At 60.0% G+C, this 20,688-nt stretch overlaps 1 protein-coding gene across 4 annotated transcripts in view; it reads right to left on the bottom strand.

Moving 5' to 3' along the window:
- ZXDC (ZXD family zinc finger C) overlaps nt 1–20,688 on the bottom strand; it is a 22,279-nt gene extending 1,591 nt beyond the window's left edge. The window contains exons 1-10 of one of the 4 annotated variants that reach the window (XM_061397323.1): nt 19,662–20,688; nt 17,293–17,445; nt 17,130–17,208; nt 16,232–16,362; nt 9,189–9,359; nt 5,862–6,508; nt 4,959–5,021; nt 4,387–4,471; nt 794–918; nt 240–341 (exon numbers count right to left, since the gene is read on the bottom strand). In XM_061397323.1, the coding sequence (XP_061253307.1) occupies nt 240–341; nt 794–918; nt 4,387–4,471; nt 4,959–5,021; nt 5,862–6,508; nt 9,189–9,359; nt 16,232–16,362; nt 17,130–17,208; nt 17,293–17,445; nt 19,662–20,673 (2,568 nt within the window). In that variant the 5' untranslated portion in view covers nt 20,674–20,688. The other 3 variants (XR_009732607.1, XM_061397324.1, XM_061397325.1) reach the window with 3 other exon arrangements.

The raw sequence follows: 20,688 nt of genomic DNA, 5'->3' as shown, positions 1-20,688 counted from the left end.
CCAGCCCAACTCTCACAGGCCTGAACACGTGAACTTGAATACGTGAAACCCCACTTCACCCACCAAGACGTGTGAGCCTGAGCTGCAGGCTCAGCCTTTACTGCTCAAACCCTCACCCCTTTCTCCGGAAAACACCCTGGCCACTTGGCCAGGGGACCCGGGGTGAGCCCACCTCAGGGACGAGCCTGGGACCGAAGCTGCGTGGGGCTTGACCAACCCAGAGAACAGGGGCACCGAACCTGGAGGACACAGACGGGCAGGTCAACAGCAAGCAGGGGCTGGAAGGCAGGAGGCTGCGGGCTGAGTGCCAGAGGCAAGACCCCATCCCCTGAGGGTTCGTCCTGCGGAAGCAAAAGCACCATGTCAGGGACCCTGGCCCCAGGAAGCCACCCCCCAGATGCGGCAGCGCCAGCCCAGCCCAGCTTCCAGGGAGGCCCGAGGCCCACGCTGACGGGGGCCGGGGGGTCAGCTGCCTGCCCTCCGTGCTCCCACAGCCCTGCTTAGCCCCGAGGCCCATAGCCGCGGACACAGGCGCTCAGCGAAGACGTGCCGGGTGTCAGAGCCGCGCGTCCTCGGAGTGGACGCCTCTCCCCTCCCCAACCCCTGCCACCCCAGAAGGCAAGGCTGAAGGTGCCCGCGTCCCGCCAGATGCGGGAGCCCAGATCCTGACCAGGGAGTGTGGACACCGGGGCGCGACAGGAGGGGTGTGTCTCTGGGTGTGTCTCTGCCTGTGTCTCTCTGGGTGTGTGTCTGTGTGTCCGTCTCTCTGTGTCTGTGTGGCGCAAGCTCTCACCTGCAGCAGCTGCACCTGGACACACGGCAGGGTGCCGGGCACGGCGAGGCTGCCCCACAGCCAGGCTCCCGGGCCGGCACAGACGTCACCGTCCCCCGGGCTTGGTGCAGACTCCCCAGTGGCTCCTGAAACAGAGCACGACCTCCTGTGTCCTCCACGCACACGCGCTTGGGCCCCCGCCCTCCGGGGCGGACCCTGCCTCACCCTGCACACCTGCCAGCCAGGGGTGCGCGGGGTCCCTGACACGTGGAGCACAGAGCTCTCAGGAGGAGGACGGACGGAAGCTGCCTCCCCCTCCCCCACCCCCCGATCCTCACAGCTGCTAAGCGGCTCTTTCGGTACAACTTCCTTCACAAAAACCATCACTGTCTTGGTTTTATAACAATACACTTAAAAAACATTGACCAGAAAGCATTTCCTAACCCAGAAAGGGTTTCTCTGACGGGAACACAGCCCCACCTGGCTCCACTGCCCACTCTCCCTGACCCTGGACGGTGGGGCAGGCAGACACGCTCAGGTCTGGGAGTGCCAGGGCGAGGAGCCCGGGCAACTGGTGGGCACGGGCAGAGAAGACAAGCCTACCCACGGGCGTGGCCGCGCCTGCGGGGCTCACTGCAGACGCCCCGCCCCGGCCTCGTGCGGCCTCTGGGTGCACGTTCTGGCCTCCGCTGGAGTTTCCGGGAGCCCCTGGCACGCCTGCAGGTCTTCCAGCACCCCAGCACACGTCCTGCTACAAACGTGTCCATAAATGGGAATTCCACTTATCTTTAAAGTTTATTTAAGCACACTTTCTAGGAGTGAACGTTCTTCATCGGAAGCTGAGGGGCACTGCAGTTATCAGCAGTGCAGACACATCGAGGAGAAGACGCGTGAAACGGCAACTACGAAACGCCAAAGGGGAAGCCCGCTGGCGCGGCGAGGGGGCACTGCCGGCGCGCTCCCAGGCAGCTCGTGTCTGCGTGCGCTTGGAGACTCGTCGAGACCATTTTTTAACAAAAAGCTCACGTGCTTTAAATATACCTTCAACCCCACTCTGCAGCTGCAGATTCAGCTCACGGCGTTGGACGAAGCCCACGTGGTACAGTCAGACACAAGCTGATGGGGGTCTAACTCCACTTCACGTCCAAACGGGCCGCCTGCATGCCAACTTGCGCTTCCAGGCCTATCAAGGAAGCCCGTCACGAGACCACTGTGGGATGAATGGAGGCAGGCCCCAAACAGTGCATCTTTTGAAGTTACTTTTAAAAGCAGACGAGATGTGGGGATGTCTCTGGTTGTTAAGAATCTGCCTTCCAGTACAGGGGGTGGGGATTCAATGCTTGGTCGGGGGACTAAGATCCCATACACCGTGGAGCAGCGAAGCCTGTGTGCAGAGCTAAGACCCCGTGTGACCCAGCTAAGACCCTGTGTGACCCAGCGAAGCCCATGTGACCCAGCTAAGACCCCGTGTGACCCAGCGAAGCCCGTGTGCACCACAGCTAAGACCCAGCACAGCCAACTTTTTTAAAGTAGGCAAGGTTTACACGATGTGTGTCTCCTACTCATCACCAAGTCACATCATAAAGATGCAGTGAGCCTGAGCCCCCTCTCCTTGACACTGATGACATGGCGCGAGCCGAGCCGTGCTACCTGAGATCCCAGCTGGGATCCAAGCTCCGCCTTCACGCACAACTGTGTGCGCACGTGCTGCTTAAACGGGAGAATAAAGGGAAAACCCGCGCACGCATCAAAAATAAACCCCCTCGGTTCTTCTAGATGTCCTGACCGAGTGCCTGTTTCACACCTGGTGACGGACGGGTCCACAGGGCTCAACACCAGGCCAGTGTTAGTGAGCGACTAGCACGTCTCTGTGTGTTCACGAGCTCAAGCCCGGTCAGCTCGCCCGCCAGGTCAGCACACACTTAACTAAGCGAAGTCACACAAACCCTCCTTTCAGTGCGCCTTCAGCCCGCACGAGGGCCTGCGTCCCACAGTCACCACCAGAGGAGCCACCGCCACTGGCACAGAGGGCGCTCAGCTGGGCCCCCTTTCCCTCTCTCACCTGGGGCGACCCTCTTCCCTCTCTCACCTGGGGCCCCCTTCTCCCTTCTGACCCGGGGGCCCCTCTCCTAGGCAGAGAACATCCGACCCATCAGTGGACCACGGCCCGGCCCTTTCCGAGCCGTGTAGACATGCGTGATCCCAGGACGGGTCCACATGGGGGAGGCGAGGTGACGTGTCGGGCACCATGACCGGGGACAAAGCACAGGGAAGCGTTTCTACATGCCTGCAGTTCCACCAAAATCAGAGCTCCGGGGAAACGCACGGCTGGCCCAGGGCTCTGGAAAAGGGACAGTGGGCACGTACTTACGCTCCTCTTCCTGCTGGCTGTCTCGGGCCTTGAGCTGGGGGTGGGGGTAGGGGTGGGAGCCTTCACACTCAAGGAGATGCTCCCCCCGCCTCATATGGGAAGCCTGGACACTTGGCAGGCTCTGTCTGGAAAGCCAGTACAGTGCTTGGATCACCAAGCAGGTAGACATGCCCGCCCACCCCTGGAGGCGCAGGCAGGCCAGCAGGCTGCTTGTCCTCACATGGGTAGATGCGGGGACACCTCTGCTCACCTTCCTGAGCGAGCACAAGTCTTCTAGCCGAAAGTGAGTGGGGGGGACGTCAGCGTCTTCTGCAGCCCTGAGGAAGTGGCAGGCCCACAGCCCAGGCCTCGGGGGCCGGATGGAGCCCCCAGGCCCAACTCGCCAGGGCACAGCCTCCAGTCGGATGACTGAAGACATGTGGTACAGGGACCTGCACGCTGACAGGCCCACCGGCCCATGGACACACTGCCCCAACTCTGCGGCAGGTGCGTGCACGCGCACGCACACACGGGGGGAGGGACCAGGGCGAGGGAGGGGTGCCGCATGTGGGAGGCTCGAGACACAAAGCCTCCCCGGGCGACACGAGCAAACAGAAGCACAGACGTTCACGGCGCTTACGACTGAAAACTGGACACGTGCTAGACGCCAACTTGAAAGAAAAGCAAGCTGGTAACGTCTAACCAAGTGATGACCCCGTCTGGTGTGTTTCTAAGTGTCCTGACTTCTAAAAAGATGACGCTGAAGTATTAACAAAAACAACAAAGAAAGAAAACCGCTCTACAGACGCCGCCCCGGCAGCTCCGTCTCCACGGGCCCACCCCGTCTGTGCCCCCGCCACCCCGGGGCTCGAGCACCGGGAGCCTCGTCCCCCGTGAACACCAACCACCCGCAGGCACCACGGGGCAGTGTTTCCGTGAAGAAAGCCGACAGGAAAGAGCACGTCATCGTCATTCAAAGGAGACACAGACGGACGACTGTACGCGGACCCTACACTCCTCTCGATACTTTTGAAATAAGCTGTAGTTAAATACTTTACGTGGTGCTTTTTGAGGAAAGCCGGCATCAGCCTCACAAGGCACCAAGAGCAGCCGCCCCGGACAGACGGACGAGTTCACAAACCAGCGTGAACCGTGCAGTCCACTCGGCGTGTTTTAGAAACTCCACAAAGCGCTGACGTCTTAAAACCGGAAGCGCCCCGCCCGGGGTCCCCATGCCGCCCCGGCCCGGCACACGCAGCCTCACCCGCGCGGCTCCCGGAGCCTCTCTGCCTCTTCTCCTTGGCTCGGTGGATGGACTGGGAATCAGTTCTCGCTGAGCCTCCACCTTCCTGAATCCAAAAAAAAGGCGTCATCAGTCGGGACCCAAACAGCAGGCGGCAACTGGGCACAGGGTGCGTTTCATGGTCAGAGACCGAGCACCACGTCGGGCGCCGGGTCACAGCTGCGACGGGACTCTCATCCAGAGAAGCAACACTTATTGCTCCGGAGTCTAAAACACATGAAACACCTCACAGGGAAACCAGCCTGTCGTGAGCTGAAGACCCCTCTGCTGCCTGAAACAGAGCCCGAGTCCTGGTGACCAGGACCTGACCACCGCCCCACGGCCTCAGCACACCTCCACCCGCCCGGGGCCGCGGCTGCGCGGGGCCTCAGCCGGCGAAGCGGCCGGTGCGCCAGGGACGGCGGGACTTCCACGAGCGCCCGGTCTGTGGGCACGGGGGCTGCGAGCGCCGTGAGGGACCCGGTCTGCGGGCGCGGGGCTGGGAGCCCTGTGAGGACATGGCCGACCCTCATCCCCGGGGGGCTCGGGCCTACCTGCGGGCCCCTCTCCGTGCGCCTTCCGGGCTCCCAGACGCCGGGCCGACCCCAGTCACACAGCTAGCGAGAGAACGGACAGGGTCGGGTCAGCCTCACGCGCCGCTGGCCCTGGGCCTTGGCCATCTCTGCGTCCCTCACGGTGGACGGTGACTCCACAGATTAGCTCTTCGTTAAATCGTGGCCAAGTAAGATTTAACTTTTTGAACATAAACGTCACTATCGAATTTAACCTGCACCACAGAGAAACCTACTTGACTGCTCCCACCCGAGGCTGAGGAAACAGACCGTCCCGAGACTCTGCTTAAGTCACTCTGAGTTACAGTGAACTCGTAACTGACGTGAGTGCCGTGACAGCACGCCAGCGTCAGGCCTCGCAAGTGGAGAAGCGTCATGACCCTCCAGAGACAGAGCTCCCAGACCACTCTCCTTCTCTCGTCAGTTCTAACTGGTAATTTTTCCTGCTCTTCACGTCCATAAATCTTTAGACACCATCGATGTCGCAATTCCTCTCAGTCAGGAGTCCGTCTGAGGACCTGCCATTATGTGATACGCTCAAACGCCAGGACATTTCAACCTCATGAACATCCCAGCTTTTCTCAGGAAAAGACACATTATCACCAAAAACACAGCACTCGAAAAGACCTTAGAAATCGTGTCGAAGCCCCTCATTTCAGAAATAACTGAGAACTGAAGGCTCAGACAAGTTAAGTGATTTGCTCAAGGTCATAAACACTAGTCCGTTCCAGATTTGAGACAGGAATTCAGGTTTCCAGACTTGTAGCCGGGGCTCCATGCTCTCGCAGGCCCCTAGGAAGAGTCTGCAGTAGACGGTCAATCCAGGACACTGCACGGCGGGGTAGGAGCCGAGCTAGGAGCCAGTGACCCCAGGGCGCTTCGTACCAGGTAGAAGCCGCCGGTCCCTGCCGCGAGCCCGGTGTCTCTCCGAGGACTGCACTGCTCTGTGGGGCTGGACTCTGCAGGCCGCGACGCCCCTTCACCCGGCTCCTGCTGCCAGCCGGGCTGGGCACGGGGGGGCGAGTCTGGCTCCACCTTGATGGGCACCAGCGGCTCCAGAGTGCTGCTGGCTTCCCGGGGGCCACTCGGGGTCAGAGCCTGGGGGTCCTGATCCGAGTTCTTCACGGGCACGGCCACCAGACAGCCCAGGGCCCCTGTGCCCACGGCTGCCGCGTCGTCCGCGCTGAGGCTGCCCTGCTGGAAACCCACGGCTGCCGTGCCAAGGACAAAGGGGCTGCCTGGGCCAGGCGGGGCGTCGCCGCGGGCCACCAAGACCAGCGGGTCCATCGGCCCAAAGGAAGCCTGACCAGCAGGGAGGTCCCCTCCAAGAGAGGCGCCCGCAGGAGTCACGTCGACGGTCAGGATCCCAGCACCCAGCGCCGCATCGGGGGCCCCGGGGGCGGCACTGCCGTCGGCCGGCGGGTCGGAGAAGAGGACCGCAAGGTCCACGTGGCTGAACTCGCCCTGCCCGGGGCTGTCAGGGTCACCGCCGGGCGTCAGCGTGCTCGGAGCCCCCAGCGGAGGGAAGAGGTCTGAAAAGGAAGGAACACTGGTGACCGTGGTGACCAGAGACGGGAGGGCTGTCTGCACTTAAGATGTGGACAGGACACACTGAGGGGACACGGATGCCCCCCCGCAGCCCCTGCCAACCCCCGAAGGTGCCACACTCCGCAGGAAGGAGCCGTGGGGGACACGCGGGTGCCCCGCGTAGGGTCTCAGAGCCTGGAGCCCCTGGGTCTTCCCCCAGCCACTGACGCTCCCCAAGTAACAGTAAGAGAAGGTTTCACCCTGAGTCTTTCAGGCTTCACACCCTTCACTCGCATGGCCCCGTGGAGACCAAGCCCCTCACAGAGCACGAACCACCGACCTCAGGCCGCGCTGACCCCGCAGCTCGGGGACCCTTCTAAGTTCAGCCGCATCAGGCCACCTCTCAGCCTGGTCTCTGCCTCTCCTGAGCTCAAGGGGGAGGACGGGGAGGACGGCGGGGACCAGCTGGCCGGCCGGCCTGCAGAGACACACGGTAGGCTCCGTGCACTGAGCCCAGGCCCCAGCCCCCTGGAGAGAGCGGCTCCCAACAGGCTTGGAGAGCCGCCCTGTTCCCGGACACCCCCGCCCTACAGCAGGCACAGGCCCGGCCCCCAAGCAGCCTCCCGTGACGACAGCGGCACCTGTGCCCAGCACTCGAGTAACTGCTCCTCGGTGAAGGAGTGCCAGCCACAAGGTCACCCTCAGGAGAAGGGACGATGCCGACATCAAACGATGTCACTGAACGCTCATGCTGGAGTTCAGACACAAGAACACCCACCATTCCAAATCCTGGTGAGCGCTCGCCAGGTGCCAAGCCACCAGGGAGGCAGGAGCACGAGAATCCTGCAGAGGAGCCAGTGGGACTGTGACAGGCCTCTCTTGCAGCGCCAGCACCCCCAACCCGGAGCGAGCCCCAAGCTCACACCGCCCTGTGGACGCCGCGGCAGAGCAGCGACGAGGCTCCACTGGGGACCCAGGGAGGAAAGCTGCCAGACGCCGTCCCCAAGCCAACGAGGACAGCCACGCAGAGAGCCTCTGCCCGCGGCTGTGCTGCTACGGAGCTCAGACGCTGGGCCGGCCCATTGGGGCCTTGACGATCACCCAGCACCAGGGAACATTCTAGAGAGACGGCAGGGCCTCTCTGAAGATAGTAAAAACAGAAACAGGTCTCTTTCTCAAAACTTTCCAGTTTCCTAGACAACCTTGCTGATTCAGCTCCCTATGAAAAAATCAAGAACGATAATATGGTTTTTCCAGTGGTCACGTATGGATGTGAGAGCTAGACTATAAAGAAAGCTGAGCACCGAAGAATTGATGCTTTTGAACTGTGGTGTTGGAGAAGACCCTTGAGAGACCCTTGGACTGCAAGGAGATCCAACCAGTCCATCCTAAAGGAGATCAGTCCTGGGTGTTCATTGGAAGGTCTGATGTTGAAGCTGAAACTCCAATACTTTGGCCACCTGATGCGAAGACCTGACTCATTAGAAAAGACCCTGCCGCTGGGAAAGATTGAAGGCAGGAGGAGAAGGGGACGACAGAGGATGAGATGGTTGGATAGCATCACTGACTCAATGAACTTGAGTTTGGGTGGACTCTGGGAGTTGGCGATGGACAGGGAGGCCTGGCGTGCTGCAGTCCATGGGGTCGTAAAGAGTCGGACACGACTGAGCGACTGAACTGAACTGAATCCAGGCGAACATCAAGAAACACCAACTTGCTCATAAATTTCCTATTTAGCATTTTGTTAATTCTATAAAAGTTTACTGGAGATCTACCACGTGCAAGAGCCAGACACTCACAACCCGTACACAAGCACTAACACCGACCACATGAAGGCAACCAGCTCCCTCCACACCAGCACCGCCCTGCCTCACCTCCATGCGGTGCGACCCCGCTCAGGACCACCGTGAGGGGACCCAATCCCTCCAGGGCCAGGCTGGGTTCCTCCACGACAGACATACACTCCCCAGCACCTACAGTCACGTCAAGCTGTGAATCCCTGCCCGCTCACAACAGACTCCCTCACCTACCCAACATGAGACCACGTCACCTCACAGACCTGGGACGTCCACGCCCGAACGAGACCACGTCACGTAACAGACCCGGACGTCCAGGCCTCACACGAGACCACGTCACGTCACAGATGTGGACACTCCCAGACCCCTTCCTGACACATGCCCTGTGTTCCAGTTCCCCTCCCAGGATCACAGAGCGGGGTGGGGGCTATGCCCAAGTCGGGCAGGCAGCCCTGAGCAGAGTCCAGCAGCAGCTGCTTGGGTGCCTGCAGCCAGGACTTCACCTTCGAGGCGCTGCAGGAGCACCACACCCACCAGGCTCCGGGGAGCAGGCGGCGGGATGGCTGCGGGGAGAGGCCGCTGTCGGTACCCAGCCTCTGCATGCCACACCTGGGGGCCTGGGCTCACGGTCAGAAAGCCAGGCTGCTCAGCGCCCAGGAGGCAGGACGGCCAGGGCCATGTGCAGAGTCACCGTGGGACCCGCCACGGTTTGCACTCTGCCCCCGTGCTCATCCAGGAACGGTCTGTTCTGTCCCCATGGCTGTCCCGGGCAGGGCCGGACACGAGGGGCTGGAGGGGCAGCTCGGCACACAGGGCAAGGTCAAGGCCCACTTCAGGGGCCTCACTGCCCAGGCCAGGTGGGGGGAGCCCGCGGCTGCCAGGGGCCCACCTGGGGGCCGGCGGTGCTGCCTGAGCACATGGGCCTTCATGCTGTGCTTGGAGGCGAAGAGCCGGTCGCAGCTGGACACCGGACACCTGCTCTTCGGGGCAGCCACGTCCTGCAGGTGCTTCTTGGCGTGGATGTAGAGGCTGCTCCGCGCCGAGAACCTGGCGCAGCACCCTGGGGAGAGAGGACAGCTGCGTGAGGCACCAGGGCCCCCGTCCCGGGCAGTGCCCAGACGTCCCGATGGCCACACGCACCCCGGGTGTGACACGCAGCTGCCCCCCCAGCCTCAGGGCCACGCCAACATCTCCCGCCTTCCACCGCCGAGCCACACCGACCACCTCTGCTACGCTGCTACTGGAGGAAAACCCACGACCCTGAGACATCCAGGCTACAGATCGTCCCCACTGATGCCAGAAGCAACCTCCTCCCGTGTCACCACTGAGAAGCCGCTGCCAGGTGGGTCAGGCAGATGGCCGGGAACCAGGAGGAGGGGCCTGGAGCTGGGCCTGCCTGGCTGGCGGCCCATGCCCACCAGGGTCTCACAGCACAGACAGTGCTGGGACACAGGGAACCAGCAACCCACAGAGGCCATCGCCCAGCCGCCACGGCCCAGGCCCCAGCACCGGAGGTCGGCATGGCGGTAGGCGGCCAGCTGCCCTCGCTGAGGCAGACGGCAGCCCACCAAGGTGGACAGGGCTGGGGTGCCCAGCACTCTGGGCCCGAGGGCGGCATCCGCCTGCGGGGCAGGAACAGGTGTCAGGAGAGACGTCACATTCCAGGTGATGAGGGGCAGGCCTGTCAGAGCCATGAAGGCCTGAGGCCGAGGGTCTGCAGTGGGGTGGGAGGGACCTGATGGCCCCGCGTGTGCTGTCTGTCCATAAAGCAGGGATGGGACGGGGGTCCTGGGTCAGGAAGGACAGCTCGAGGCAGGAGGGGTTCTTGCAGGGAAAGAGGCTCTGGAGCGAGGACACAGCCGCAGGAGCCAGGGTCGGCGGCCTCTGAGAAGAGTTCTGAACTGAGGTCATTTGCAAACAAAACTTCAAACCGGTTTCCTGAGGTCAGACCCAGGACAGGGCACTTGGGAAACACAACAGATAGAAGAGACCCCTCTGGCCTCCGGCCAGGGGTCCCAGGGAGAGCGTGCTGGGCTCCCACCCGCCAGCCAGGACCCTCACAGAGGCTGGCCACACGGCAGGGGTGCTGAGCACACTTTCGGTCACACCGCTCTCCTGAGGACTGGCCTGACCACAGCAGGGACATCCTCCCGGCTCCTGCCAGAAGGCAGCTTCCGGCTGTAGAAACTTACGAATTCAACAGAAAACAAGATGTCGGGTGGCCAAAGGGTTTGTTTGACCTTCTCCCTAAGATGGCTACAGTAGCGCTTCGTTGTCTGTTGACTTCATCCAGTTTTGTTAGATTGTATGGTGACAGCTGTCAAATCGGTGCGCATAAAAACAAACAAAAAGGCACCAAGACGTGAATTTTCGTGTAGCCACTCTAACACTGAACACGGAAGGGAAAAAGTAACAACTCCAGCACATGGTGCTTTGTCATTTCAAGAAAAATAGAAATGCAACTGAGACACAAAAGGAGCTTTGCGCAGCGTGTAGAGACGGTGCAGTGACGACCAAACGCGGAGACTCCTGGCCGGACAGCGCCCCACGGTTGGGAAGATCGGCTGAAGTTGAAGCAAGCGAACTCAAACACTGAGGACAGCCAGCGGCGCAGCACGTGGGGGCAGCAGCACACTCAGCACACCCGCCCGCGCGCGAGGCGTCGGCGCCGCCGCGGCCACCGTCACCGCTCCGAAGGCTGGGCTTCACTCAAACACACAAACCTTTCTGACCGTATTCTACATGGATTCTCTACTGAAACGTAATGAAAACTTTCCACTTACAAAGCACACTGTGACAGGCGATGACAAGTGTGTGCTGTACGAGAAAGTGGCGCGGAGGAGCTCGTGGGGCCAGCGATACGAGCCGCCACCCGCCACCCAAGGCTGGTCTTCATCCTAGAAGGCAGTGTTGTGACCGTGGTGGGACTGGAAGGGAGTCCTCCGTTACGGGCTTCTTCCAGAAAACCAGACGATTCACTCCAACGAGCACTGCTCCCAACAAGGCCCACTGAAAGCAGCACCCGAGGAGAAAGCGTGTGGAGTCGGCAGCAGCAAACACACGCTCTTCCCTCAGGACAACCAAGACCGTGTGCTTCTTCAATGACCAGACAAAAACTGTCACAGCTCGGCCGGGAAGTCCTGACTCACCGTCCCTGCTGACCAGACACCACACCTTCAGAGGTCCATTTACCTGATCTGCACAAAACTCTCTCAGTGGAAGACATTTCAATTCCCTGGAAGACTATAGAAGGCATCTGGAAGAGCTCTTTGCTCAAAAAGATAAAAAATGAGCAACTGGAATCCAACAACACATTAAAAGGGTCACACACTACGATAGTGGGATCCTTCCCGGTGACGCAAGGATTTCAGGACCCACACGTCAACCAGTGTGACACACCACACCGCAAGTGGGAGAGTAAAACCACGCTTATCTCAATGATGCAGAAAGAGCTTCTGACAAGCTCAACATCCATTTATGAGAAACACTTCAGAAGGTGGGCACAGAAGGAACATGTCTCAACATAATAAAGACCATGTACAACACACCATCACTTTACTCGACACACCAACACCACACTCGGTGTGGAGGCTGAGAGCATCCCCTCTAAGGTCAGAGCGAGACAAGGATGTTCAACACACCATCACTTTACTTGACACACCAACATCACACTTGGTGTGGAGGCTGAGAGCATCCCCTCTAAGGTCAGAGCGAGACAAGGATGTTCAACACACTATCACTTTACTCGACACACCAACATCACACTCGGTGTGGAGGCTGAGAGCGTTCCCTCTAAGGTCAGAGCGAGACAAGGATGTACAACACACCATCACTTCACTCGACACACCAACATCACACTCGGTGTGGAGGCTGAGAGCGTCCCCTCTAAGGTCAGAGCGAGACAAGGATGTTCACCCTTGCCACTTTTACGCACCACGGTTTTGCAAGTACGAGCCAGGGTCATCAGGAGAAAAAGCAGCAAAGGGAATTCAAACCTGGAAAAGAAGAATGCAAACTGTCTCGGTTTGCAGAGGACACGACACTGCACACAGAAGGTCCTACAGATGCCAGCACAAGGCCGCCTGAGCTCGCCTGGGGATCTGGCGAAGCTGCAGCTTAGAAAAGTCACGCACAGCGACCGCTACACTGCCACAGACTGACATCGAGAGACCAGAAAGGGAGACTCAAGCAACAGTTCATTTAGCATACTAGAAAAAACAAACTATGCAGGAACAAACCTACCTGAAGAGACGAAAGATGCATATTCCCAAACCTGTAAGATACAAACAGATAGACCACATCCACGGAGCAGAAGAATCAATACTGTCAAAGTGACAAAACACTGCCCAAAGCAATCCACAGATTCAGTGCAGTCCCTATCAAACCACCAACAACAGTTTTCACGGGACTATAACAAAAAAATTTTTTAATTTGTACGAAGACACAAAAGACCCTGAATCATCAAAACAATCTTGAGAAAGAAAGACAGAGCTGGAGGACTCAAGCTCCTTGACTTCGTTCGGATCACACTGCAGAGCTACAGGCGTCAAAGCAGGACGGTCCGGGCTACGGATCAACGAACAGGACAGAGAGCCCAGAAATAAACCCACACACTAAACAGGCAATTAATCAGCAACAGAGGAGACAAGACCACACGATGTTGCAAAGACAGTCTCTTCAACAAATGGTGCTGGGAAAACTGGACAGCTACATGCTAAAAAAAAAAAAAAAAAAGAAATCAGATCATTCTTTAACACCATGCACAAAGATAAGCTCCACATGGATTAAAGACCTAAATGTGAGACCAGACACTATACAACTCCTAGAGGAAAACAGCACCCCACTCCAGTACTTTTGCCTGTAAAATCCCATGGGCAGAGGAGCCTGGTAGGCTGCAGTCCATGGGGTCGCTAAGGGTCGGACGTGACTGAATGACTTCCCTTTCACTTTTCACTTTCATGCACTGGAGAAGGAAATGGCAACCCACTCCAGTGTTCTTGCCTGGAGAATCCCAGGGACAGGGGAGCCTGGTGGGCTGCCGTCTATGGGGTCGCACAGAGTCGGACACGACTGAAGCGACTGAGCAGCAGCAGCAGCAGAGGAAAACAGAGAACATCCTCTGAGATGGATTGAGACAGTATCTTTTTCAATCCATCTCTCAGAATAATGGAAATAAAAACAAAAATTTTAAAAAAAGGGACCTAATTAAACTCAAAAGTTCCTGCATAACAGAGGAAACCATAAAACAAAAAGACAACCCACAGAAAGGGAGAAAATATTTTCAAATAATGTAACTGACACGGGATCAGTCTCCAAAATTTATAAACAGCTCTCGAGGCTCAGCATCATCAAATCAGAGAACCCAACCAGAAAATGGGGAGAAGACCTAAGTGGACATGTCTCCAAAGACGACATACAGATGGCCAAAAGGCACATGAAAAGATACTCAATATCGCCAATTATCAGAGAAATGCAAATCAAAACCACAGTGAGGGACCACCTCACACCACTCAGAAGGGCCATCGTCACAAAATCCACACACAGGGCTTCCCTGACGGCTCACTGGTGAGGAAGCCTCCTGTCAGTGCAGGAGAGGCAACGTCAGTCGCTGGCCTGGGAAGATCCCTCCCGTCTTAGAGCGACTAAGGCCACACGTGCCACGACTACGGAGCCTGTGCTCCAGCACCCAGGAGCTGCAGCCGCTGAAGGCCACGCGCAACAGCAAGCGAAGCCGCCGCCCCCCGCAGCGGTGGGCAGCCCTGCTCGCCGCACTAGGGAAAAGCCCGCACGGCAACAGAGGCCCCACACAGGCACACACAGCCAATCAAATCCACAAACAGTAAATGCAGGTGAGGACGTGGCGGGAACAGAACCTCCTGCACTGCTGGCGGGATGTAAACGGTGCAGCCGCTCTCGAAGTGTGGAGGCCCTTAAACAACTAGACACACAGCCACCACACGACCGTGCAGCCCACTCAGGGGCACGTATCCGGAGAAAAACACGATCCAAAAGGGTACACGCACCGCAGTGTTCACTGCAGCACTGTCTGCAAGAGCCAGGACGCGGAGGTGAGCTGTCCATCGACAGAGGAGTGGATGAAGGAGACGTGGGACGTGCCCATCATGGGCTACTACGCGGCCACTCAACACGATGAAGCGATGCCACGTGCAGCAGCGTGGAGAACCCAGAGTCTCCTGCCGAGTGAAGGAAGGGAAGGAGAAATACCACATGACCCCTCATATGTGGGGTCTGAGAAAGTCCTGGTACAAACTCGCTCACTCACAGACCAGGAACAGACTCCCAGGCTTGGAGAACGAGCTTACGCGTGCCGGGGCAGGACAGAGCGGGGCGTGGAGCGCCCTGCACACACGCTGCATGTTTCACACACGTGAGCAACCAGGCCCCACTGCACAGCACACGGGGCTCCGCTCAGGGTCACGGGGCCGCCTGGGGGCTGGGGGAGAAGGGACGCGCGCGTGTGTGTGCACGGCCGGACCCTTCATCATATACCCGAAACCCTCACAACGCTGCTAAGGACCAATGAGGTGGTCTCCAAGATAAAATGGAAAGTTAAAGAAGAAAGAACAGGGGGCACAAGGAAATGCTGGCCCGCTGATGGGACCACACCGCGAGAATGGAATTCTGATTCACGAGAGTTGCTGACACGAGCGGCTTTCCAATGACCCACCGCCCCTTGGACCCAGTGGAAGACTGAGCGCGTGCAGAACCTGAATGAAGACGCGCTGAGAACTCTTCTGTTTGGTGTTTGGATGGAATGAGGCTACTGTAGAATGTGGGAAAACGGGTTGCTCCAGTTTCTAAACAAAATGGAAAGAATTGTCCAGCTGCATTTGTTTTGACGTTCTTGTTGCAAATAAACCAGAGAGTATGGCTGGAGGAGAATACAGGGCTTCCCCAAACGCTGTAAATGCCAGCAACCGTGTTCTTACTGGGCTACGAGACCTTGAAATAAAGAATGCTACGTGCGGGGAAAAAAGTCTGGGGAAGATGGAATTATGATGCCAGCTGAGAAATGCACAGGGTAGCTGAACAAGATGGTGAGGAACTCAATAGGGTTCTTGGTGAACGTGAGAAACGTGTCTTTTATTTTTACTTAAAAGCTGAAGGAAACTTTTGGCCAGCCCAAAGGATCTCACTTTCGCCCGGGTTTCCTTGATGCCCAGCAGCACGCGCGCGCGTCCACGTGTGTCAACGACCACCCCTTCCCGAGTGTAGCGGTCTACCAAGACGCGCGTCACCTCTTCACAAAGACATTCCCACAGTCCTCACGCTCCTACCAAGCTACCCCGCCCAGGGGAAAGGCAGCAACGACCCTCTGGTGACAAACTTCTCTGCGCACCCCAACTCCCACCCACCTTCCCAGGGGGCCGCACACACTTGCACCAGGAGAAGCCCCGCCAGGCCCAGGCCGTCTTCAGCCCGCCACCGGCACTTCTGTCTCCAACCCCTCCCCGGCCCATCCCAGCACAGTCTGGGTGACTGCCGTCACGTCCCCAGCACCCCACACGCTGGCTGTGCGCCTGTGGCCCGCCCCCCGACTGGAGCCCTGCAGAGACGCACGTCTGTGTCTGGTTAGACCACCGGGATACCTTCGCCACATTCCAGGGAACGCTCAGCTTCAGGTGGGTCTGCAGCGTCTCCTTTGAACAGCACTTTCCCCACAGTATGACGCCAAATCCTCACGAGCGTCAAGCCAGCGGGGATGTGGCCAGCGGGGACTCGGCAGAGCCACAGCCCCAGGCCCAGGCCCCAGGTCCAGCGGTCCGACTCTGCACCTGCTTGCTAGCACTCTGCTCCCAAGACGCACGCCCCCGGCTAAGACCAGCCGAGCCAACCCACGCCCCGGCCTACTTGGCACCTCAGACTCTTCCACCCGCAGCGCCAGGCGGCCGTGGGGCTGCTCACACCCACCTTCCACAGGACAGGCGAAGGGTTTGGTGCCCAGGTGGGTGACGCTGTGGCCCTTCAGGTGCTCGGCCCGGGTGAACGACTTGCCACAGCCCTCGACGGGGCAGGGGAAGCGGCGGTCATCGTCATGCTTCCTGCGGGACAGACGGCAGCGAGGGTGACCACGCGCGTCACCGCCGCGGGCACAGCTCTGCAAGATGCACCCACCCACGAGCTCTCCGCATCACAGGGGAAAACGGCACGTCTCAGAAGAGCCTGGACTTGGTCCCCAGCCCTCACGGGCAGAAGCCTCCTTTCTGATGGAGCCGACCACAGTCAGACTCAGCTTCCACGCAGGAAGGAGCAGCCGCCTCCCCCATTCAGCCACCCGCTACCACACAGGCTGTCCCTGCGGCAGGGGACCTCGCCTGACGTGCACACGGTCTTTCTCCGCGTAGATGCCCTCAGCCCCAGCTGTGCAAGGACAGAACGCCTCCCAGCTCTCTGGGTCCCCACACAAAACAGGAGGACAAGCGCTTCAGCGTCAGAGCTGCTGGGAGGCCGGATGCGGGACAAAGGCCAAGGGCCACCTGCACGAGCCCAGCCCTCAAGGGGCCGCCACAGCACGGAAGTGACGACGGCATGAGGGAGGCTTAGTCCATAGCCTTACCTTTCTAAAAATCAAGCTGAACGTTACTCATACTAACTAAACTTAAAAACAAGTACACACAAAAAACTAACTTTAAGTGATCGGATTCTGTGTGTTTTTCTTCTTATAAACTTTCTGAATTTTCCAAGTTATCCACACTTGTTTTTCACAACTTAAAGAAATCCACAGATTATCCCATCCACAGGCTTCTGCTACTGACCAATAACTCACTCATTTTCAAGACGAAGAATTCAACCCAAATGTAAAGGTTACCTCTTGTGCCTCAAGAGCTTAGACATGCTGGTGAAGGTCCAGCCACAACTGTCAGAGTCACAGATAAACGGTCTTTCACCTTAAGAAAGAAAAACCACACCTCGTGATCACAACCGGGAATGCACAGATGGCGGGCGGGGGCCGGACGGCCCGGGCTCGTTACCTGTGTGGCTTCTCAGGTGGATTTTCAGGCGACAGGCTTTGTCATACTGTTTGCTGCATCCGGGAAAGGAGCAGGAAAAGAGTTCTTGCTCCCGGAAGTGGGCCCGGTTGTGGGAAAACAGAGCGCTCACGGTGATGAATGTCTTCTCGCAGCCTGAACAGAGAAACACAGAGCCTGCTCACTGGCGGGGCAGAAGGCACGTTACAGAGCTAACCCAGTCACCCGCCAGGCACCGCTGGCACCGGGGCACGAAGGAGGAGGACGACTCGAGGGCCTCCCTGGAGGCCGAAGTCGGGGCGGCTCGGGGCAGTTCACAGGCCACCTGCCCCACGTGGCCACCTGATCGTCCTCCGATGCACCCATCAGCTCCCGGCTCAGCACGACAGACCCTCCAGGTGTGGCAGGAACTCAACGACCCGTAAACCCAACAAAATGAAGCAGATACTAAGGAACCAGATTCTGTCTGGTCAGGCTGAGCCTGAAAGGGCTGCCAGCCGCTGCAGTAACGCCTGAGGTCCCCCCACCTGCGGAACCAGGCACGCCCCCCATCCCTGGGCACGCCCTCCCAGAGGCAGACCGGCCCCTGCCGCGAGCTCCTCCTCCCTCTGGCCTGTCTCCTTGGGGTTTCCTGCTCTGTCACGAGTCACTGGGCTCATCTGTGCTTTTCCCATCTGCATCTTCAACCGGGCTGACCCACGGGACTTCAAACATCACTAAGCTCTCCACTGGGGAGAGCTAGAAGCCATCAGCTCCTTCCCTGGTGGCTCCCTGGTAAAGAATCCACCTGCAGTGCAGGAGACCCAGACTTGATCCCGGGATCAGGAAGATCCCTTGGAGAAGGAAATGGCAACCCACTCCAGTATTCCTGCCTGGGAAATCCCATGGACAGAGGAGCCTGGTGGAAAAAGTAGGCTGTCCATGGAGAAGCAGAGCTGGACGCGACTTAGCTACTAAACAACCAGCTCTCCTTCGACAGAAAAGGTCAGTGCTCACACCAGGCAGAACCCACGAGGCTGCAAGATGCCTGTGAGCAGTGGGCGCTATGGCCCCTCTCAAGCCCTCCCGGGGCCGCCACGGGCACAGAGCCCGTCGCCCCTCCTCTCTGCAGTGACAATGAGCAGGGAAACGCTCATCTCCCCAAACGGCCCCCACCCCTCCTCACGTACACATCTGTCCCTTCCCAGCGGCCCCGGCCAGTCCTCACTTTGGGCTGCCCCTCGGTCAGGTAGACACATCTAAACAAGCAAAGTCGGAGTCTGCCTCAGCAAGACACACCCTCCCCTGACCGACTGAGAAGCCGCGGGACCCAGCGTCTCAATCCTCCCCAGCTGGAGCCGCTCAGGGACCCACAGCCTCCACCTGGGTCAGCCCTCAGGCCCCTGCGGTCTGGAACACTCCACTCCTCCTTCCACCCACCCGGGACAGACACCCCACAGATCATTCACCTCAAAATCCCCAGGGTGACCCCGTGCCCAAAACAGGTGGATCCCTGATCCTGCTAGCACTTTGCTCAGATGGACGCCCTCTGAGCTCTTCACTAGAGCTGTTTGTAAGCCGCCCTCAGGTGCCGAGTGTGGAACAGAGAGAGAGAGTGCCCTCCACCCAGGCTCTCCACGGAGACGGGGTGCACAGGACCGGCCAGGGCACAGGGGAAGATCAGAGAGAATTCCCTAACAACTGACATTTCTTCCGCCCTTTCAAAATCCCTCATTCCAGGACACTTCCGTAACCTGGACACTATGCAGAGCGCACTCCCGGTCCACAACACATGAACCAATTGCCGGGCGCACACTCCACCTTCTCTTTTACGGAAGGCCCTCCAGAAGCCTCCCACCTGCCCACATTTCCTGCCTTGGCTCCGCAGCAGCCCCAGCCCCCCAGCCCCTCCTTCGCAGGCACACGCCCTCCGCTGCTGGAGCCGCCTATCCCGGCGGAGAGTCCACGGACACTCACCCACCGGACCCACCTCGCCGGGAGTCTCCATCTAAAGATGAAGACAGTTTCAGAACTTCACACAACAATGAAGTCCAAACGAAACAAAAGTTTTAACGGCATAAAAAGCGGATGCGCCGCACCGGGCGATAATCCCCTGGGGCGCCCTAATGTCTCGCCCCGCTGTACGGCGGCCCAGCGTTCCTGCAGCCCGGGGTGCGCGCCCGCAAGCCGGACTGAGCGTTTCCCAGTGACCAGACCTGCCTCCGGCTCCGTCGGTGGGAAGACGCCTTGTGGTCTCGCTCATCGGACGCACCCACACCTGGGGGACGGCTCCGAGATTCCCCGAGCTATTTCGCGGCCAAGCGGGGTCCGGGAGCCGCCGCGACCCCGGGTCGGAAGGAGAGGAGACGCCGCGCCCCGCCCGCGCCGCTCACCGGGAAAGTCGCACTTGTAGGGCCTCTCGGGCTCGAAGTGGCTGCGCTGGTGCGAGCTGAGCTTGGCGTGCGTGGGGAAGCGCTCGGCGCACACCTCGCACTTGAACAGGCTCTCCTGCTCGTGCGCCTTCATGTGCGCCTTGAGGTTGTACACGGTGGTGAACTTCTTGCCGCAGCCGCCCACCGGGCAGCCGAACGGCCGCAGCTTGTCGTGCGACTGCAGGTGCCGCTTGAGCTTGTAGGACGTGGTGAAGGCCCAGCCGCAGCCGTCCAGCGGGCACTTGAAGGGCCGCCGGCCCTGGCCGCTGCCGTGCGTCAGCAGGTGCACCTGCAGCTGGTGCTTCTTGGAGAAGGCGAGCGCGCACTGCGGCTCGGGGCATCGGTAGCCGGGGCCGGCGGGCGCGCGGCGGGCCTCGGCCGGGCTGCCGGCCTCTTGGCCGGGGGGCGGGCCCCGCGACGGCGCGGCCAGCGCGAGGACGCCGCGCTCCAGGCGCACCAGCAGGTCCTGGGGGCCAGCGGCCCCGGGGCCCCCGAGGGGCGCGGCGCCGGGGGCCTGCGCGGGGCGGCCGGCCGGGCTCGAGGCGGCGCGGGGCTCGGGCTCCGGCTCCCGCCGCCCCGGGGCCGCGGCCGCGCCGCGCGCCACGTCCAGCAGCACCACGAGAGAGTCGCCGCCGCCGGCGGCCGGCGGTCCGGCCTCCCCGCAGCGCGGGCCCCGCGCGCCGCCCTCGGGCTCCCTCAGCAGCAGCAAGCGGCGGCGCGCGGGGCCCGGGGCTCTGCGGGGCCGGCCGGGGACACCGCCGAGTTGGGGCCCGAGCGCGTCCGGGGCCGCGGAGGCAAGCAGCGCCGGCGCGTCCATCTTGGGCCGCGGCGCGTCCAGCCACCGCCTCGCCGGAAGCACCGCCCCGCACGCACACCCGCCGAGCGCGACGCAGGCTGGCCGCCGAGCGCGACGCCGTGCGCGACGCAGGCTGGTCAGCGCCCAAGCGCGCGGCGGAGCGCCCCAGGTGCGCATGCGCGGACGGCGGGC

Source organism: Bos javanicus, chromosome 22 (genome assembly GCF_032452875.1).
Source record: "Bos javanicus breed banteng chromosome 22, ARS-OSU_banteng_1.0, whole genome shotgun sequence".
NCBI classification, from domain to species: Eukaryota; Metazoa; Chordata; class Mammalia; order Artiodactyla; family Bovidae; genus Bos; species Bos javanicus.
This window is presented reverse-complemented; position numbering and strand designations above follow the sequence as displayed.